The sequence below is a fragment of the Branchiostoma floridae genome, chromosome 18 (genome assembly GCF_000003815.2).
Source record: "Branchiostoma floridae strain S238N-H82 chromosome 18, Bfl_VNyyK, whole genome shotgun sequence".
NCBI classification, from domain to species: Eukaryota; Metazoa; Chordata; class Leptocardii; order Amphioxiformes; family Branchiostomatidae; genus Branchiostoma; species Branchiostoma floridae.
In genome coordinates, this window is record NC_049996.1 from 13244675 (window position 1) to 13267453 (window position 22779).

Genomic DNA, 22779 nt, shown 5'->3' on the forward strand with positions numbered 1-22779 from the left:
CTTCTGACTAAGGATGCCCCTATGGGCTGCCACTGCCACTAGCCGCAGCGCTAGGTACTCATTTACACCTGAGTTAAGTGAGAAAAGTCATGTAAAGTACCTTTCCCAAGGGCACAAGATCGCTGACACAGCAGGATGCGAACTCAGGACCTCTTGGGCCTGAGCCCAACGTGCTGTCGATTGCGCCACGCGATCTTACTTTATGCTACTACTAGTAGTAGTACAGTAACTTAATTTGAAGTAATGTTGTGAGATACTGGCCTAGGTGCCTCCCTCCCCCCTCTTCCTGACATGTGCAGTAAGGAGAATCGACATAAAAGCACAGGCTCATTAGTTGCAATGCTATCTCCTGTGTTTCAAGCGATCCATGGAGGGAAGTCTACTGTGTGGGTATTGACTATTGGGAAATCCATACACATTTCCTCATCAGTCGGCCAGGGTCGACTTAGTGCAGAATTGATTAGAATCAATAAAATAATCAATAGCAAAATCATACAATTGGGAACCCCTGGGTATTATATGCAATCCTTCAGGCTAGTTACATGCAGCAGAAGCTGATGTATGTTCTTACATATCTCTCTAGGGCATTGTTTGTTGTAAAGCATTCAGCCAGTTACTTATATCACTAAGCTGTAAGTGCCATATTCTCTGGGATAAAGTACAAAACGGGTTTTCCGCGTTGGATCGGTCTTAAAAAATCAGACCTGAAAAAAATCAGGAGACTGGATCTTGGACCGATTTGAAAATAGAATTAATTACAGATTATATTGGTAGGCGTTCACACGTTTTGGGCCTTGACAGTGGAAGGAAACAATAGCGAAGTGGAATACTCTGAGTTTATAGACATTTCTATAGCAAAGTTTCTATAGTTAAACTAGGAAATTAGGATTCTAAAATGCCAGTGGGAGTTGGATACTCCACCAAACAGATCTCTTTGTAGCAGAATGGACCATTGTTTTGAGTATAACCATTTACAACTTTTCTCAGTTACGTCTATAGACCTGGACCTGATCCTCTGGACCTGGACCGTACCATACCTGTACTTGAATTTTCTGTACAGGCACCCACCCCTACTGTATACTATAGACCCTTCCGTAATGCAGACTTCACCCCTTTACCCATACTGCTTAGCAACTATTCCCGCCATGTCCCACCAAAGATATATAACAATACCAGCACTAGTTAGGTGTTGCCAAGCTCTGTGAAAGAAAAAAATTCCCCAAACCAATAACCTGAATTTTCTGTACCGGTACCCACTCCTACTATGGACTCTTCCATAAGGCAGACCTCACCCCTTTACCTAACTGCTTCCCGCCATGTCCCAAAGATGACAATACCAGCGCTTAGTAAGGTGTGGCCAAGCTCGATCCATGAAAGAGAAAATTTCCCTATGGATACTCCCAATTAGTTGTTCATCCTCTGTACTTTCTATTCTGGTGTTATATTGATGAGACAGGATCACACCATCTATCATGTATATGACATACTGTCATGTTCATCATACACCAGTTGCACATGTACACCCCATGGGAGTCATAGGGATAAGGCATCATATAGGTCTTTGTAAATCCTACAGAACGCAGCTAAGCTAAGTACTGTAAATGTATTCAAGTTCGTGGGGATTTAATTTCACGGTACCGGGAAAAGGGACTTTTCGCGGTGGATTTAAGTTCGGGGTAACATCATGGACTGCAATCTAATATCATAATAGAAAAATGTTCGCTGTGGTTTTAAATTCGCGGTGAAGTGGTCACCGCGAAAACTGCGAACATTAATCCACCGCAAACATTTCTGCATTTACAGTACTCTATCTTCATCTTAAGATTGATCCTGTCGAAAACCGAAACAAAGAATTTCAAATAGAAATGATTTCAAACACCTAGCGATCTCAAAAACATCTTGCTAGTAGTTGGGTGACAGGTTGTTAAGTACACCGACTGACAGAGTACAGTAGAAGCCAGTTAATTGCACAACGAATAATCACACACTTCTGGTAATTGCACGGAATCCCAAAATCCCTTGGTGGTAACTGGTTCAGCTTAATATCTTGGTTTTGTTGCACCATTCAGATAACTGCCTCAATAGCACTGGCAAATGGGCTTGTAATTAAGTGGCTTCTACTCTACTTCACTAGACTTTCTTCCAAAATAACTGGTATACACTGTCACCTTCTTCAGGATCCATCCTGATCAGAAAAAAATGATTTTAATTGAAGGCAAAAATATCTTGAAGTTCCTGTATGAATATGTTCCAGTTGATGCTCCATTGTTGTCTGTTATCTTTGGTACCCAGAAATCCATTGACAAATTATTGCTGGCCCTATACCAGCCCGGGATGCAAGCCAACAGTGGAAAATGAAGCATGTGTCATTGTGTGAGTGTGTTTGCATGTGTGTGTTTGCGTGTGTGTTTTTGTACAGAACATAAGAAGCTTTAAGATAGATTTTTACGATACTGCTTGGTTGGTGGGTAGGGGTCAGGAAGAAACAAAATTCAATTTGATAATGCCCCTCCCCAGCAGCTTTCTAAGTTAATAATGGACGAGGCCATTATTGTTATGTGATAGATACAAAAAAATAATGTAGCTCTTGTAGCAGAGAGAAGATGGTATAGGTTTGGGCCCCCATTGAAGGTGTCATTTGCATAATTAATGATAGGTGCAGGGGATAAATTATAGAACAACACCCCTATATTGAAAGTGGTATGTTCCATCATCAAAACAGTCATGACAAATACTACAATGTTTCAGGGAGGGTTGTGTTCTACAGACTCTTGTTCACCATTATGGTTATTGAATCATTGCACTATAAAGTATAATGTGTGGAGATATAATAATTATTGATATACCAATAAAAGTCCATAACAATATTTATGTTCTTTGAATACCAGTCATCCTGCAGGGACCCTTTCCAAAATTAATGCGCATTATTATGAAATGATTCTACTTGTAATATAATAATTCCATATTGTAACTAAGAGGCTAAATCTTTCTTATATTTTAGTTCTTGATAAATCTGGTATTCTTCATTGTATTGTTCATATATCTATAAGTATGTAGCAAATTGATCATGAATAAAACCATCGTTACAAACCAATTGCAAGTTGATAACATCACAACAGTTGGGGTAGGGGACGCCAAGAACAAGTACTAGTAATGGCAAATTGTGTTCACTGCCCTTACGGGAGCAGACAGTGTAGCATATACCTCATAAACCATATATAAGCATTATTCCCATTTGATGCAATTCTGGCTACTGTACCATACGGCAACCAGTTGAACATATGAACAATAATTCCCTTCAAAGTCTGCAATATGGTAGCACCATTAAGCAACTGTTGGATGTAAAGAGATGTGAACAAGGAATCTTACCACATCTACTGGTGACGATGCAGCATTCAAGTTAGCGCCAGCTTGCCCACTTTGATGGGAAACTCCGATTGTCATGGTTGTCTTCTGATAGTTGTCTCCAAGAAAATATCCTACCACCCAGACAGTACAAAGCTTCTCCTTATTTTCTTCCAGCAAGCACACATATACCACACGCGTGTATACCGTATACCAGACCCTGCGTCTTTCCCGTACACCGATCCTCCTCTACTTCAGGCTGGCTCAATGGAATTTATTGGTAATGAGGCATTTTTTACTATCTCCCTGGGTATGGTCATGGGCCTTTACAGCCGGAGTATTGGGATCAATCAAATATTGGTCGGCAAGAAATGACCCCAGCTGAGTTCAGATTTCAGCCATAGGACGATCAATAAGGTTAACTTATGGTGTCAAATTTACAGAAATGGTAACAGCTGATATCAATATTTACAGGCAATTCCTTATTCTATCTCATTGGAAGAGGTAGGATCAGGTAGGGATAAGGAATGGGTTAGCGGAGCGCTAATTATGCGGTTGTTCACCAAGGCAGAGAAATCCATCTGACTCTGGGGAGTTGTCGGCAAATAGAGCCCCCAATCTTCTGCGGTTACAATCTATCTGCACAATGATTGGAACAGTCAGGGTACTTTTCTCCATTTAAAGTAATACAGTTGCACCCCAAATAAGATCCGCACCTCCAATATGGGACAAGTCTCAAAAATTTTAAACTTAAAGATAAAATGGAAAATCTTGAATAAGGTATGCAACTCTCCTTCACTTATCTTGAAGAAATCCGGAACCGGATAATTAAGTTCAAATTTATTAATAAAAAATATTTTTATCTTCTCTCTGGTAATTATGCATAAATTAAGGACTAAAGTATTATAATTTCCTAATCAAATTTGTAAAAAATGCTGGTTTTGCCTGCTAGCATTATAACTAATATATCTAGATCATAGTAGATGCAAACTTGCCTTGAATTGCCTAATAATATGTACTACGTAGTTACCGCAAGTTTGAAAATTGCCCAGAATAGCCAAATATTGCACTTAAGATAAAAACGTGTTCATACTTTTTCATCCTAGAATTTCATAGCACCACCTTGCTCTGATTAAGGTCCTTTTCCCATTCAGTTTTGCAATAACATCAAATAAAGTGTTGACCCTGACATCGGCAATGACTAATGTAGCACCCTTGTATTTTGGAAAGTTTAAAAATTGTGTATTTAGATAAACGTTTACTCAGTTCATAAAGTGTGGAGTAGAACTTATTATGGAAGATTACCATGATAAAATAACAATGCTCATCAGTTTAAGGTATAAATAGCCCATTTAAGGAGACTGAATTTCTATGATATATTTATGGCCTTTGTCAATATGACTGACCCATCACTTTGATCATGTGATGCCACATGCAGAGAAGTTGTTTTTTGTCAACACAGCCTATGTCAATATTACTTGTCAATGAACTCATTTTGAATACTGTAAAATTTAATGCAGAAACTTTCGTGGTGGTTTAATGTTTGCGGTTTTCACGATGGCCGTTTCACTGCTTAAAACCACCACAAACATTTTTCCATGGCAGTAAGAGACTATGGTGCTACGTACGGTACCCACGAAATTAAAACTTTTGTGAAAAGTCTTTTTCCCGCTACCGCGAAATTAAATCCCTGCAAAATTAAATGCTTTTACAGTATACAATTACGATGATTGTATTGTAAGCGTCCACTGTTAAAGTATGTTAAAAAAGGTTTACATGAATCATTATTAAAATAATTGCAAGCTCAGAATGGACCCAAAAATTTTAAATCCAAGAAAAAGACAAAAGTTTGCAAAGGATTTCCATTCTTACGTATGATTAAACGTGCAAACAGTTATAATACTTGGCCCTGCCTTGAGCGTTATCCATATTGATTCAGTCCCCACCAATAATTGCCATCCTCTTAATCAATGCAGACTTTATTATCATTTCTCGGTGTCTGTGCCGATTATCAAAATGCTTCTTCATTATAAGGAGTGGTTCTCCCAAAAGAACGCAGATTCAACAAGCTTGAATGATGTGGCGTTTCAATATTGTCAAGGCCGTTGTATAATGTATTTCCTTGAATGCTGTATGGATTTTTGTGTGGACAATTGTATGCTGCATTGGCAGGATTGTACATGTATCTGTCACTGTTTGTCAGTTAGGCGGTATTGTTGCCTCTTCAAAACCCAAAACTGATGCATGCGTGCAAATAAAAAGTTTGGCAAAAAAAAAAAGCTGCAAAGCAAACAAAAGTTGCCTTCATTCTGAAATCAGTAACTGGTTTCTAATTTTTGTTCTTTTACATTTTCTTCTTTGACTTTGGAATTCTATAACATTATTCATATTCTGATAATGCTTCCTTGCATGATATACGACATATATTTGCTCATTTTTCAGTTGCTTTGTTTGGAGATGGACAAAAATTGATGCTCGAAATCAATGGATTGTCGTCCAAAATAATGGAATCAACGTTGTCCAGTCATGCAACGGGAGTTTCCCTAACATGGCACGCTTTATCACACGCTCGAACTCAAGGCGTTCCATTGCTAGTTACCAGAGTGTGGGTCATAAATGAATGAATTTTAACACATCTAAAATACGTACTTGAATGTTGATGTTTGATGTTGTTCGGTTTTCCTCTCAACATTTGTAGTATTTTGTGAAGCTTTTTTACAAACATTATTGTTGAAAATACAATCACTTTTTCACAAAAAAAATGTTTATTAACATGGTTAATTTAATGTACATTTCATACATGTAATCAGCATAGTCTGGCAACAAACACGGCGCACCTTATAAGATCAGCCAAAAATCTGTGTCATCTTAGGGCGTGAACCATCTTAGGGCAGCCCCCGATACATGGCATTACACACATGGGAAGAAAGCCTCAAGCTATTGCAACTGCATGGTGTAATGGACACCTTACTTCAGCAATAGATGATATCAGCATGACGATTTATGCCCGCATTTATTGAAGTCCCTTCCCAATGGTTTCACATGGCAGAACCACTCAATATACATTGAACAGTTCACATCGTAGTCATTATAACTGATATATTTTGTGGGGTTCTCAGACATTTAAAAGTAAAAGTCAAGCAAAATTTTGACAAAAAAAATTGCTTTTATTATGAAATCTAAGTGGTCATGAAGGTTAAACAAATAACTGAACACACAGAGTATGGTATATATACAGAACAATGGATTCTTAGATTTGTTGTTTCACATCTTTTTCTTTGACTTTGGCATTCTATGACATTATTACTATCATTTTTTTAGAATTTTCATATATTCGCCTATTTTTCATCTGCTTTTCACAATTTGCAGTATAGTCAAAAGCACTTTTAGTGTGGAAGGGACGAAATTTGATGCACACGCGTTTACATGTATGTCATGCTATAGCCGAACCAACATGGACTTAATATATAGGGGAAATTTGATTTTGGCGGTAAAATGTATTTCAAATTCGCAGTTGAAATGATATTGCATAATTGATATATTGTTATTCCAACTGTGACAGGTAATGATCTTGCATCAATCTAACCGTTTCCCACAGTCTAAATTTGATTGATACAAGACATACCAAGTGACCTGAAAAGATCTTTCGGGACCACCAGAGATAAAGAAGAATTGATTCCTTTAACAATCAATACTTTCCCTGTAGAAAACACATTTAGTTTGACTCAGCTCACCGTAATGCCAATAACTTAGACAGTTGTAGCTTTGTTTAGAAATACAATGTCTGGCAGCTTGAATCCTTACATTCATTTTCCTATTGACAGGGCTCGAAGTACTTTTCTGCATACATGCACTGGTGCAGGTAACATTGAAAATTACCTGCACCAGACAAGTTTTACCTGCACCACTCTGAATTTATGAAGCATGGATCATTTATATTTAAATTGGTGAGGAACCATTGCTATTTTTTTCTTTTATTAATACTTAATGGGTAATTTTACAATAGGTGGTGACAGTCAATGCCGCTTATAACAATCTACATACACCTAGTACATCATAGGACATTATGTATATAACCCAGTACATGGACCAGTGCAGGTTAGGTGCAGGTAGACACCAGAAATACCTGCACAGCTTCAATTTTACCTGCACTTAAATGCATAATTATGCAGGTGGTATTTTGAGCCCTGATATTGAGCTTTCACAGCAACAAGTGAGTCTGCTTTTGAAAACTCTTGCTATCGACAGACTAGTCAATAATATTTCCGTCACCCCCCCCCACCCGCCATGGTTGTAACATGGATATAAATGGTTGTAACTTGTATTAAAGCACAGCTGTCATTCACAACAGTTGTAGAACTGAAAATGATAAATGAAATGGATCATTCTGGAGTCAGGGGTCAATGACCCCTTCATGTTTAATGGCGGAGGGCTTAGATAACTTCAAAGAAGATCCAGTGTCAACTGCTATACAGTCAAACCTGTCTATGGCAGCCACTCAAGGGACTGGAGAAATGTGGCCACTTTAGAGAAAATGCTGATCAATTGACCACGAGTAAGAATTACACATGATTTCAGTACCCACTTATCTTTCTCATCATTTTCCCGATCGTCTCAAAATTCAACTGACCTTGCCAAAGTCATATTTTCTACAAAAAATGATTGATATTGCCTTGTGCAATGTTGGTAAATTCGCCAACAAAGACTTGCACTCTAACGTTCAAAGCACAAGCACCTTCCGCTACCTCCAAAATGACCCTGTTGGGAACTCCAAATCTTTGTAAACTATGATATTAAACTTAGAGCAGGGTGAAATACGTCCACCGTATGGTTGCAATAGGCAGTGTTTCTGTATCTACGGGACCAGAATTCATGTGGCCGTGGTCGCGTTGGACAGGTAGCCGCCATAGACTATTTCTTTTAAATGGCTTACTAGTAGGTCAATGGGGAAAGTCCAAGGGACCAACAAAAAGTGACCTCAATGGTCAGGTGGTCACTATGCAACGCTGGCTGCTAATACAGGTGTAACTGTTATAACACACACATACACAGTCATACACACACACACACACACAAATAGACACACACACACACAAATAGACACACACACACACACACACACACACACACACACACACAAACAAGACTATATCTCCATTTTTTCCTGGCTATAACAATGATAATGAAAAACAGGTAAAACATAGCTACGGCCACGTGGCGCGTTGGTACACCCGATCCCTCGATCTCGGAAGTTAAGCAACGCGCGGTCCGGACAGTGCTTGGATGGGGGACCAACCAAGGACGTCCGGATTGCTATAGCCTCACGAAGCTTTCCACAAAATCGTCTTCCGGGAGGGACGTAAAACGGGGGTCCCGTGCTCGAGGAGGTGCCTTGACCACGTTAATCATCCTCATTACTCAACACATTGGTACCTGCCTATGGCACTGGCTGCAAATGCACCCGATATTATTATTATTATTATTATTATTATTACAATGCAACTAACAATGTGTTCTTTCTTTTACATGTGCTGTCTCCACATTTATACATCGATTCTGCTTGTTTAGGTAAGTAATGCTTACAAGTTACATATTCTACATGTACATGTATACTGTATGACAAAGGTAAAGGTTTTGCGAAAAACACTATCTTTAAGGCACAATATTCTACTTTGACACTGGAAACTAGAGATGCAATACATGATAAGTTTGCTAGGTGGCATTACAGCATGGACTCCTGGCTATATGCATGTACATGTAGCATGATTTGCTTCAACTGTCACTATTTAGGACTCATCCATTTCAGTACTATGTATGACCGCATTCTACGGCATTACAAGATTATTCGAAACATTGATTTTTTCTTATCTTCTTCGATGGAGAACCTAAACGGCAAGCCACTTTGAATCCTGCCCGAATGTGGCCAAAAGAATATCTGGATTTGTGAGAATTTCTAGAACACACTACGAATTCACAGGAATAGAAATAATTTTTATTCTGACGGCGTTTTGGCTCATTCCTTTTCGCACGGAGGGGATATACAATGTAAGGTCCATTTGGAATTCCCAGTCCTGAATGTGGCACGAATGTGGCACGAATTTTGCAAATACTTCATTCCGGCTGGTTCTGCTTGATTCCTGCTAATTTGGTTCCACTGTAAAGGCCCTATTACTATAGTAAATGTTTATACAACTCTGTGTGATCTATAGGTGCACAGCACTAGTCTGATCCCCAAAGAGACTTGATATCATGAATAAATCTACAAGAATGTTCCATTTAATGGACTGGACCATCCCGGTTATATTGTAAGTGCTCATCACTGTAAGTGGAATTCCATGTTGACACTACAACCCCCTCCATCAATAAATTAGTGAAGCAGGGTTCCAAATACCACCTGCATATGCAGGTTAGTGCAGGTAACATTGGAGCTGTGCTGGTATTTCTGGTGTCTACCTGCACCTAACCTGCACTGGTCCATATACTGGGTATATACAGGCCTAGGTTACTGCAGGTAAAATTGGACAATTTGGAGCTGTGCAGCTCTTTCTGATGTCTACCTGCACCTAACCTGCACTGGTCCATGTACTAGGTTTTGATGTAACAATAGGTGTATGTGGATTGTTATTAGCTACATTAACTGTGTTATCACTTAAAAGTCTAGAATAAAAAAAAGCAATGCTGGTTCCTGAACAGTTTTACCCCTGTAGTATGATCCATACTTCCTAAAGTCAGAGTCACCGTGGGTGCAGGTAAAATTTGTCTGGTGCAGGTAATTTTCAATGTTACCTGAACCAGTGCAGGTATGCAGAAAAGGTGTTGTAAGCCCTGGTGAAGTAAGTTAACCTTACAATTGTGTGCACTTTATTTTTATTTCGCCCTACAGAGAATTGTCTTTCTTTTTAGTCTAATGGAATTATAGCAAAACAATATGGCATTGACATCCAACTCAAATTGTTTATAGAGGAAGAATTTGATTTGATTAAGACTTGATTGTGGATGTCATCAATTTTTGTCAGGTTCTACCAACTTGAAGGTGGTAAAATATATCGCATGGTAGCCTTGATTGTGTAGAAGTGACGATGGTAAGCCATGGCCGTTGTAGAAGTGAAACTTAAGTTTGATGTACAAGTTGGACCAATGTGGTAGCCATGACAAATGATCATGATACCAGTCTACCACACTTGTGTCCCTTTGTGCACCTCTTGAATACATAACAATTTAAGAATAAATAAATTAAAATCCTGTTGGCTGTGAAACCAATTTTTCTTAAAAAATCTATTATATATATTTTTTTTTTCCCATCTTTTTTTATCTGCCCTAACACTAAATTTCGGGCCTGAAGACGACGTCATCCACAAACTTTACTTGCTGTGGCCTTAGTGCCAGTGACATTGTTTTTAATGGGTAAGAGTTTGTTACAAATTTACTGTCACACAAAGTCATAAGACTTTATTAATATTTATATTAGTCTAGTACAACAGTTGATTGAAGTGTCTGGCTTAACTTTATTGATGATTATTATTGACAGCCTTTGGTGTTAATTATGAAGCAGGCTTTCTCTGTCTCCACTAAAAGCATTTTTTACCTGGAGCACCTTGTGGAATGGGTAGAGTTGTGCATTAACACATAAACAGTAATCATTACTTCCAGGCTTGGAACAATCTTTAACTTTGGAACAGAGTCTCTTTATTACTATACTAGGGCCATGATTATATTGTAGCATGTACTGTAAATGCAGAAACTTCCGCAGTGGTTTAATGTTTGCGGTTTTCGCTGTGGCAGCTTCACCACAAACTTAAAACCAACGCTAACATTTTTCCATGGCAGTAAGAGACTACAGTGCATGGTGCTACCGTGAACTTAAAACCGCAAAAAGTCCTTTTTCCTCGGTACCGCGAAATTAAATCCCTGCAAACTTTAATACATTTTACAGTACCACAGCTTATACTTGGGACACTCTAGCTTTCAATACAGTCGTGTTCTGGACAGGGTGATAACTTGCCATGGGTTATCACACGGGGTTCTACTGTTATCACATGGGCTTCCGTAGAATTATTTGAACATACTTTGCTTGCACTGCAGCTTTACAGTTCAAAATTGGAATACCGTCTTCCAACATTGGAATCGATGTTGTTACAATTTTCTGTTTGAGGACACTTAATGTTTTCTCAAATTCTAAGTTAAACACATTTCATATTGAAACATGTGTATTATGACATAGATAGAATACAACATGTGTACTTGATCCCAACCTCCAGCGTGTAAGTGATTTTGTCTGAATTTCGTACGGGCCATTATGCATGTTACCTGTGGAAGAGTCCATTCTTGCATAGGAGCCATTGGGAAAACTCCATTCTGGGCTGGGATAACTTTGCAATACTTTCACTTTGGAGCAAAAGTTATTAGAATTTAGTTACAGTAACTGTATATTTTTGTGAGGCAAGGCAGATGGTCCAGGAGTGAAATACGCTATATTTTCTTGCAAATGTTTCCATTCCATTTTTTTTGGGTTATCTTTTAATGATGATTTATCTCTTCTAATAAGCTGGGGACTCAAGTAATAAATCAGCTTTTATTGAATCAGTTTCTTGATAACACTAATAAAGATATGTTTGTTTACAATAAAGGAGAAACAATAGTGATGTTTGGATTGTCGATATTTCCTTTCCATCTTTCTGCCAGTAATTTTTCATTGTCAAATTCTTTAACTGATATTTTAAGTGTCTTCCGTGCCTTCTGGAAGAATCCATATTAATAACTGTTTCCTTCCAACTCCAAATTAGATGATATCTGTTGCTGGAAGGCTATTTGAATTACTGTAGGCCATGTTAATTTCATTTTATCGATGACATCCGTGTGTGCATCAAATTCTGTCCTTTGAAAAAACATCAACAAAAAACAGTTTTCGACACATTCTAAACCACACAAATCTTTGGAATATCATGACAATGAAAATATGCTGTCAGTTGCAATAAACTATTGGAAAATGGATTGCAATGTTGTAGAGTGCAAAAGTCATTTCCAAGATCAAATAAGAAGATACTGTAAGTGCATTTAAGTTCGCGGGGATTTAGTTTTGCGGTAGCGGGAAAAAGGACTTTTCGTGTTGGTTTTAAGTTGGCGGTAGCATTTATTATAATGCACTGTAGTGTCTTACTGCCATGTAAAAATGATTATGATGGTTTTAATTTTGCAGTGAAGCGGCCACCGCAAAAACTGCGAACATTAAACCTCCGCGATCATTTCTGCATTCATTTTACTGTATTCAAGGTTTGGTCTTACGAGTGATGTGTATGCAAGTGATTTTACCCTGGCTGGGTATGCCCACAAGTTGTGTTTGATCACTCCATTTTCCAATTTCTCTTTTGCTAAACTTTTTTTTTGTGTACTTGCATTATTAGTCGAGAATATCATCCGTATATATAATTGAATCAAAATGGCCTCACATTCCAGTGACAGTCATTTATGTACTGGAAAGGATTGGCTATTGATATTCAATGAAGGGCTGTCAGCCTATAATGTTTGCAGGGCTCAAAATACTTTCTTCTGCGTACCTGCACTGGTGCAGGTAGCATTGAAAATTACCTGCACCAGACAAATTTTACCTGCACCACTCTGAATTTGGGAAGTATGGATCATACTGAAATTGTTCAGGAACCATTGCTACTTTTTCTTTGATATTCTATAGGTGGTAACATTCAATGCAGCTAATAACAATCGACATACACCTACATCATATGACATTTATGTATAAAAGCCAGTACATGGACCAGTGCAGGTTACATGTAGGTGCAGGTAGACATCAGAAATACCTGCACAGCTCCATTTTACCTGCACTAACCTGCATATGCAGGTGGTATTTCGAGCCCTGGTTTGATTGAAGGAACACAACAGAATGATTGATAGGTGGATCAGTCCAGCTAAAACAACCACAAATCTTTGTGTGTGGGCAAGTTTGTGTACGGATCCAGGTAGTAAAATGTGTAATTTTCTTCCAACATTTGCGGTTAAAGCCACACCAATTTTATTTGTTGTGTCAGGTTTTTTCAGAAAAAAATTGGGTCGGTCGGTCGAAAAAAAAAATGAAAATTTTTTTTTTTACAAAAAGTCGGGGGTATAGGAGAGATCAAGGTTCTTACTTAAGTAACAGTTAATTTAGGGGGTAGCAAAGTCCAAAGTTTGAAGGAAATTTACCAAAATAGGCATGTACAGCTACTGGAATTTGAGGCCCATACTTAATTTGAGAAAGGAGAGGCTGTGAAAAAAGGTGTGACCATCAATTTGAAAAGTTTTGTTTTTTTTCAAATCGGAAAAAATACGGTCTGGAAATCTGAGAAACAACAAATAAAAAATGGTGTAGCCTTAACATCACACAACAACATTGGGGGTGGGGGGTGGTCTGGGGTTAGTTCATCCAGAGGATGTAAAGGTTAAAAATCAGGACAGTTGAGTATGTACTGTACAGGTGGATACTTGTGGCCTAGGGGTCTAGGTTGTTTGGCCCATAACCCAGAGGTCCTGGGTTCGAATCTGTTAAAATTCCTTTTATCATTGTGCATCTCAACAGGAAAGGCACTTGACACAACTTTCCTCACTTCACTCAGGTGGAACTTACCACCTTTAGAAAGGGCCATCTCTTGGATTATGTGTTTGACTAAAGCCATAGCTTGAGCATATTAAAGAACCCACCACACTAATAAAAAAGAGCAGGGGTAACTCTCAGAATGAATGGTTCAAAACCTACTGTTCTACATATTTTGTTTGACCGTTTTTTTGGAAGTACCTATGGTAGTATTGAGGTCACCTGAGTTAAAGTGCCAAATAGCAGCGGCTCTAGACCCTTGCCATTCAGCCTCGCCTATTCTTGAATAGTTTCGTCAGGTTGGTACATCACTAAATAAAGAGAGTGACTCTTTTTACACAACCAATGCTTTATTCTCACCAACGTGTCACCTTCTTCAGGGCATAACTGTACTGCAGGACAATGTACAACAGTCAGCTGACTGTACATATAAAAGTATGTTAGGACTTAACGTTTTGTGACCGCATCTGAACTGTGACCTGGGACACCTGTCCTGCAGTACAATTATGTGAACCAGTCAGAATTGCCCTGAAGAAGGTGACAGACGGTCACCGTAACGTCGGTGAGAATAAAGCACCGGTTGTGTAAAAATTATTTCTGCCCCGCCTATTGTAAGCTGTTCGCACTTTAGCCCCCAGGCACCCAAAATAATAATAACAACAATATCCCAGACAGTGATGGAAACATATGGACCTATTAGAGAAGCATTCTAGTCAGACTTATTGTAACATATTGTGGCCTGGTCCATTCAGTATCTAAATGTAGTGTGGAGCCATTTGTTGTCTACGACGCATCACCAGGGAAATAACTGTCGATCAAGTAACGCTGGTTCCATCAATTTTGGAAAGACACTGTATACTGGGTAGCCATTTGGAGTCTAAGCTAAATTGATGTTCTACCTCTAAGCCTGACAAACTCTTGTTGTAAAGTGATATGTTCATAGCTTTAGAAATTAGATGTCAATGATAAATTGCAAGCTGTTTTTTTTCGGCAGGAGAAATGTAGATTCAAATAAAAACATAAAGTGTGAAGTTACAAGCTTTAAGTTACAATGCAATCCATACACACATAGGCTTCGACAGGGGGGGGATAAAGACAAACAACATTCTCTTGCAGTGAAGCAGTCCGCTAAAACTACATAAAACCGCAGTAAACATTTACAGCTTTTCACAGGCTTATTGTTATTCCATCCCTTTATTGTTTTCTCTGATTTCTTAGGAGTTAGATACAATTGGCCATTGCTACCTCAGGCCATAGGGTCTTATTATAATAACCAGAAATCAGTTAATGTCAACTTGGTAAAATAATCTTGCTTCTAGGAGGTACCTGTATGAAGTGATTTGCAGATAGGACTTCTAACAAAAAAATTGTATTTGTCAAAAACCTAAAGTTTATAGTTTTAGGTGAAAAAAGCTACTCACCTCAGTTCCTGTGGTGCTGCCGTCTTGTTTTGGCTTGACCAGTTGAATGGCATTGTCCACTGGAGCCCTCCAACGGTTTTTCTCGATGTGAAAGGGTGGCATGATGGTCTTCTGTCAGCTTCTTCTTCTGCAAAAACTGAGTCAGTACATCATCTTTAGTGGAGAAAATATCATACATTTGTAAGGCCCTGTTCACACCCAAGAGTTCAAGTCAAACAAAACTGTTTTCTTTGAATGAATATGAAATAGACATTAAAGGAGACTTTGTCATAGATACTGTCTATGGTGCTGAAACGGCAGTTATTAGTGTTGTCCGATTAACCAACTGAAAAATAACACTTAAGCGTCAACCACTTATAGATTTGCTTAATATTAAGTCTGATTTTCATTAAACAAAGTAAAGGATACAATTTCTACATTAAGATGATTTCAAATGTACTGAAAATGTATTTAAGTTTGCGTGGATTTTATTTCACAAGAGGTTTTGAGCTTACGATTACTCGAGTATCATACTGTACAGTAACAGAAAAAAGGTGATACAGACGGACAGAGCAGTCAGTTTTCGGGAATGCTGGCTGATCTAGCCATATCTGCATACATAGCACTCGTTCATCTAATATATAGTATATGTTTATCCAATGTTCAGTGTCTGGAGTTCAATTTTTACTTTTGTTAGTATAGATGTGTCTATGCTGTAGTGAGCCTCTGACAACATATCATGATACTGTAAAATCCACAGTATGTAGCGCTAGGACTTGGTGTATGCAGGGAAAAGACGGAACAAACATAAGACCGCCACAAACATTTCTGCATATTAGTACTCGGTATACTGATACAGTGTACCGGTGTGACAGCGATCTCGCCCCCCCGTGATCTCGCCCCCCCGGGGGCGAAATCACTAGCGATCTCGCCCCCCGGGGGCGAAATCGCTAGCGATCTCGCCCTCCCCGGCTAGTGATCTCGCCCCCCTACCTCGCCCCCCTTTAGCAATTTCGCCCCCCCCCCCAAAAAAAACGGGTTTACATGACATTTTAGAAGTTGATTGGTATAAATCACAAAATGCAGTTTCAGAATGATATAAGTACACGAGTTTGATACATAACTCCATTCATAGTATCAATATTAACGTAATTACATGGTAATAAGATAGTTGAACTTGTTTCAGACAAGGAGGGTTGGGTCCCTTGTATTCCCATTATTGCATATACCTGAGTCTTGACATAAGATGTATTTCATTGTATTCACCTGTCCTCAAACAACCTATATATCTCCAATATGAAGTCTCTACCATGAAGTGACCACAAAAGAACTATGTAATGTCTTTATTAATTATGCAAATAATAGGTACTAATTAGAATAACGCACATTTTGGTATATGCACCTGGCCAAGGGATATCTTCACCTCCAACATGACTGTTTTTTCTAGTATTTAGGAACTGATGCATTTACCCGTGTTTCTTAAGACTGGTACTTTACCAGTGTTTGTGTAGCATTTAGCAACAGCTATATCAACTTGCGTAGATAGTGTTTATAATGAGAAACTATTATTCATGTGTGTTTTTGTTAGTGCTTTGGAAATGTTTCCAGCACAAGAAAGAAAACACTGTGACAAATTGAAAACATATAGCTGACGTATTCCGTACCATAGACGGTGTTGATTTATACGTTCGCAGTAGTACTGTTTTTATGCCACCTCAGCTGCAAAAATTGTCTTTTTCATTTAAAGGCCATGTTTGCACCGAACAATATAGTATCGACTTTCGAGGTATGACAGGCATCTTACGGTACGGTAATAAGGTGCCATAAGGTACCAGGTAACACACCATACACGTTACTCCCCAGGTGCAGTATAGTACCAGGTAGCGCACCTGTAATATGTAGTAACCAGCTGCTCTTGGGGGGGGGGGGGCGAAAACGCTAAAGGGGGGCGAAAACGCTAGTGATCTCGCCCCCCGGGGGGGCGAGATCGCCGGGGGGCGAGATCGCTGTCACACCGGTACAAAACTGTTATCATTGGACCGGTCCAGAAAAAACAGACCTGAAAAAGATTGGTGGACCGGATGTTGGATCTACATAGGACTATATGATCAGGCATTCACACATTTTGGGGTGGGTCAAGGAAAATTACAAGAGGGAACGTAGAGTAGAATCTAAAGTACCAAGTTTTACAGTCAATAGTACTCGGTGGCAGTTTTGCGATGCTAAAACGTCAGTGGGAGTCGAAAACTCCACAAAACTGATTTCTTTGTTGTGAAATGGACCATTGTTTTGAGTATCGTACATTCACAAGTTCTCACAAACCGAATTATGTCCAGGTTCAGGTCCAAACCTGGACCTGATCCCCTGACCTGAACCGAACCTGGACCTGAACCGAACCTGGACCTGAATTTCCGTTACCGGTACCCACCCACCCCTATACAGAACCTATTCATTATTCGTAGCTTTGGGACAATGACAGCTCAGAGACAGTTTCTACTTTGCATTAATTTACAGTACTGGTTATACTGTCTGGCACCGTACCCTTGTGGATTGTGTCCATGATAGCTTGGCTGGCATCCAAAACAATCAGTGGTGGGAAATTGCACTTGACACGTATTAGGATTACTCCATTGCAGACATGGCGGATTACTCGTATATCTCACAATGGCCATATATTTTGTATGAGATTTTAGCATTTTGGCATTTCTTTCTTAGTTTTGAAGAGATGTTAGTCTATTTTGATATCAAATCAAACCCATAGTTTCTAGTTTGAAAGTTTCAAATGCAGGGCCGCTAACCTCTTGATTGCACATGCAACCTAATGTGTTAAGCAGAATATATTTTATGTATATGCTGTCGTTTTTATATCCTTCTATCCTCCATGTGGAAGAAAGAAAAATGAATTTTTTATTCGTTTTCATGAACACAGCAATTGGTTCTGTTTTAAATCAGAGGTGCGGTCTAGCCTAATAGTAATACTAACATGTAAGAGCCCTCTCCCCAATTTTGGTGTTAGGTTAAACTTTATATTCCGGTAGATTTCCCAAGGTATGTCTCTTGAACTTTTCATGTGAACTTGGAGTCAACTAGTCATCTGTTTTGCTACTCCCAGGATACCGGATACAACTTGGATGGTAGGTTTTAGAACATACAGTATGTCTTCTCATCTACTAGTGCGTAGAGCTTCCAATGTTAATATTGCTACGGCCCAATTGGAAAAACTGTAGTTTACCCCCCCCCCCCCCCCCCACACACACACACACTTTTTGACAAACTATATGACTTCCTGGGGCACAGCTGGTCCTCCAGATTGTTCAACTCACACTTAAAATCAACCTAGGGCCCTGCAATAGATAGACACTGTCACCTAATCGTTTAATTACTGAGAGGTAGGCCTCTATTCTGACATGCCCCTAGAACTTTAAGATAAGCAAAATATGCCCCAAGTTGCAAAAAATAGTATTGGAAATGAATACTAATGTCCTAGAACATCTCTTCTTGTTATAAAACGTACTCAAATAACCACTCGCATGTGCCACTTTGTATGAATTAATCATTACGATATAAAACATGTTGGATGGGTTCACCTATTTTTCCCTCGCAAAGCAGGTGGTGTTTTGGGGAGCTGGTTTGTCTGTCCTTCTGTGAAGAAGATATCTTGAGAATGCCTGGATGGATTTTTTTAATGTCTTAGTACTTGTAATGTGAGCTAACTTAGGGCTTTATCAGAGGATGTTATCCATATATTCAAACCAGTATGGCTTCACACGCAGAAATGGTAAATATAGTTTGAAGCTTTCTAATGTGTTCATACTAGACTAAGTGATGTGTGCTTAAATGTAATATCAGCGGTAGCGGTTCAGGTAGTGGTTTAGGTTTAGGTTCTTGTACGGACCTGATCTTGTACCTATATACTGTATTCAGTAAATTGAGATGTGGTGTTTCCGTGATTTTTGTGGCACTGTATGAATACACAGATCCGATATACTGTAAATGCATCCAAGTTCGCGGGGATTTAATTTAGCGGTAGCGGATAAAGGGACATTTCGCGGTGGTTTTAATTTTGCGGTAGCACCATGCACTGTAGTCTCTTACTGTCATGGAAAAATGTTCGCCGCGGTTTTAAGTTTGCGGTGAAGCGGCCACTGTGAAAACCCCTAACATTAAACCACCGCAAAAGTTTCTGCATTTACAGTACATCCCTAGCTCATACAGCAGAACAACTGTTACATATTTGTACATTTACTTGTAAATAATTTGGTAGGTTCAACTTGCCATAAGTCAGTCCCTCTTTATTTCTCAGACTTTCTAATGCTATAATGGGGCCTTAAGAGCATATCAATTAACCTGATTCTATTCCCTTAAGATAGCCTTCTATAACCCTTATTTTGCAATTTTTTATTAAGGCCAATATGTTTTTTTTCATTGTGGATTACAGCTTGTGCATCAATTTTGGTGTGTTCACAAAAAATAAGATAAAAAAATAAATTTTATTCTTCTGTATACCAAACTCTGTGTGTTTTATAATAGTCATCAATTCAACCATCCTGACCACTTAGATTTAATAATGAAAGCCACTTTTTTTTTTCAGCCAAATTTTTTTCTGCACACTCACATTAGTTTTAGGGTTCCCAGAGGATGTCATCTACATAATCAAATTAACATCAATCATGGTCTAACTCTTATGTCAAACCTGTAGTCAGCATTATATTACCAGTCAAGGGACTGAGGAAAGATGGTTCCTATTAATCTGTATCAAAATGAATGAGACCATTTAAAAAAAGGGTTTTCCTATAGTACAGAGCTCGAATGACCTGTATATGCAGGTTAGTGCAGGTAAAATTGGAGCTGTGCTGGTATTTCTGGTGTCTACCTGCACCTAACCTGCACTGGTCCATGTACTGGGTTTTAAATATACATAAATGTCCTGTGATGTAGGTGTATTTTGGATTGTTATTAGCTGCATTAACTGTTACCACTTAATATTTTAGCATAAAAGAAAAAAATAGCAATGGTTCCTGAACGATTTTAGTATGATCCATACTTCTTAAATTCAGAAGGTGCAGGTAAAGTTTGTCTGGTGCAGGTTATCTTAAATATTACCTGCACAGGTGCAGGTATGCGGAAAAAAGTATTTCGAGCCCTGTAATGTTCATCAGTATTAGCATGACAGCTTTGACTGTAGTAATTAGTAGACTCATTGGCCAATTATGCATACAGCATAAAGTTAAATATCAAGCCTATTGATTTGTGGTATTGTAATAGGCAATCAGTCAATTAATCTGCATAATGTAGAATCAACAGATAAACAGTAGCAGTAAATGCAGAAACTTTCGTGGTGCTTTAATATTTGCGGTTTTCGCAATGGCCGCTTCACCGCAAACTTAAAACCACTGCGAACATTTTTCCATGGCAGTAAGCGACTGTAGTGCATGGTGCTACCGTAAACTTGAAATAAACCATCGCGAAAAGTCCTTTTTTCCGCTACCGCAAAAATAAATCCCACGAACTTAAATGCATTTACAGTATTATCTCAACTAGCAGATGTCAGGCAATGCTAGGCTATAATCTTTAGTTTGCTCTGATTTCATTTAAATGAGGTCATGGCATAATGGCAGATACTAGGACGTTAAACGGAGGTCCTCTGTTTGAGATAAAGGCGCACTCTCACTGCACTTGCGTCAACCTTGCGTCACTGCGGGGTTCAAAAGATTCTCAATGAATTTCAGAGTTAAAAAAATAAATTTTCTTACTTTTGTGTATTTTGTCCTCTTCTAAGTCATATTTTTACATATGACGCAATATCTAAATTATAAAAAATCAGAGAAAATAACAAAACAGTGATGCAGTGAATGAACCCCACAATGACACAAGCTTGACACAAGTGCAATGGGAGTGCGCCTTAAGCCACACCTTAAGCACGTTAAGACCAACTACACTTATTGAAAAGAATATAGGTCCATTCCTGTGTGAGTGGATCACAACCATTTGGTCCTAACCAAACACTAGTAGAGCCAAAAATCCCTACCCTATCGCTAACGGACAAAGGCGATAGGCTGTTATCGCTTCTCAGTAGGCATTGTTCTTTAAACATCGCTCAACTATCGCAAAATAGCGCCTTACTATCGCTTTAGAACCGCTATTTTATTACATGGATCCCTATTGTTTAAAGTAATCACCTGTGAAAAAAAAATAAAAGCAGTCTTCATATATAACCCCTAATTCTCTTATTGGGTTAGTCAGTCATCTTAGTGTCTTTACACTATATATGTAAATATGTATTCAAGTTTGCGGGGATTTAATTTCGTGGTAGCAGGAAAAAGAGCTTTTCGTGGTGGTCTAAAGTTTGCGATAGCAATGATGTACTATTGTCTCTTACTGCCATGAAAAAATGTTCGCGGTGGTTTTAAGTGCACGGTGAAGCGGCCACCGCAAAAAGAGCAAACATTAAACCACGGCAAAAGTTCCTGCATTTACAGTAACTCCACTAGATCGAATTAGTGACGTAACGATTGTGAATGTCTTACATTATATAAAAAATAAATACATTCCTATGGATAGGTTATAGTTGCTGTAGTAGTAGTAGGTGCGTCTTGATACAATTATCATATATCATGCTGTACACACCTTTAGGTTGTCTGGAAGAAGCTTGCCATGTATGTGCGTGACCATATACAGCTAGAAGGTGTGTAATACTATATAGGTTGAGAAGAGCATAGTTTGCACCTTAGGGAATACTTTCCCACCTGCCATTAAAAGGTTACCTGAGCAGTAATACAATGAACACCTGTGGTAAAATATGACAGGTCCTAATGTGCTTTTCACCTAAAGGCCCAATCCATTTATCATAGAGTAGGACTTTAATTTATGACATGACAATAGGTGGGCTCATATTGGTAGACATGTCATGTAAGTAGCCTGGGTACCATCCAGATAGTAGTTTGCTCCTATGTTCGCTTCTGCTATCCGTCTGGAGACTTGCAAATTCAAACCGTTTGGTGGTGATGCCAGTTAATGAACGAATCAAGGAATAGGTTCTAGTGCGCTCGTTCGATGACAACAGCCCTCCCGCAAGCGGACGGAGGGCTTGTCCAGTGTTGGAACGTCTGTTCGAATGAGCGTTTGAACCCATTCCAAAATTTCCTCATTTGTAGGGACCGATCGGCGCCTGCCTCCAAAATTTGGACAATTCCAGACGAGATGGTCCGCGTTTCCCAGACGGAAACACAGAGAAGCGATATATACAGTGTATAATGAATGTCAGAGCTATAGAACTAGAAGCGACTGTATATGGTATATATTGATGATGAACGCTGAAGCGAACTACTTTCCGGATGGTACCCAGGCTATCATGTAAAGGCTTAAAACCAAGAATTTGAGTTGCGCACCTTTTTTCTTGGTGAGACTCAGAGCTTAATGATCATCCTTCGTTGGTGTCTAATGTCAGAGAAA

At 38.9% G+C, this 22779-nt stretch overlaps 2 protein-coding genes across 3 annotated transcripts in view; one reads left to right on the forward strand and one right to left on the reverse strand.

Moving 5' to 3' along the window:
- The window catches only part of LOC118405913 (dipeptidyl aminopeptidase-like protein 6), a 239590-nt gene extending 224116 nt beyond the window's left edge, over positions 1–15474 (reverse strand). The window contains exon 1 of one of the 2 annotated variants that reach the window (XM_035805754.1): positions 15349–15474. In XM_035805754.1, coding sequence (XP_035661647.1) covers positions 15349–15450 — 102 coding nt within the window. In that variant the 5' untranslated portion in view covers positions 15451–15474. Of the gene's footprint in view, positions 1–3369; positions 3460–15348 lie in introns of those variants that run through there. The other variant, XM_035805758.1, reaches the window with a different exon arrangement.
- Positions 1–22779, forward strand: part of LOC118405915 (bax inhibitor 1-like) — a 50816-nt gene that overhangs the window by 6663 nt on the left and 21374 nt on the right. The window lies entirely within an intron of this gene.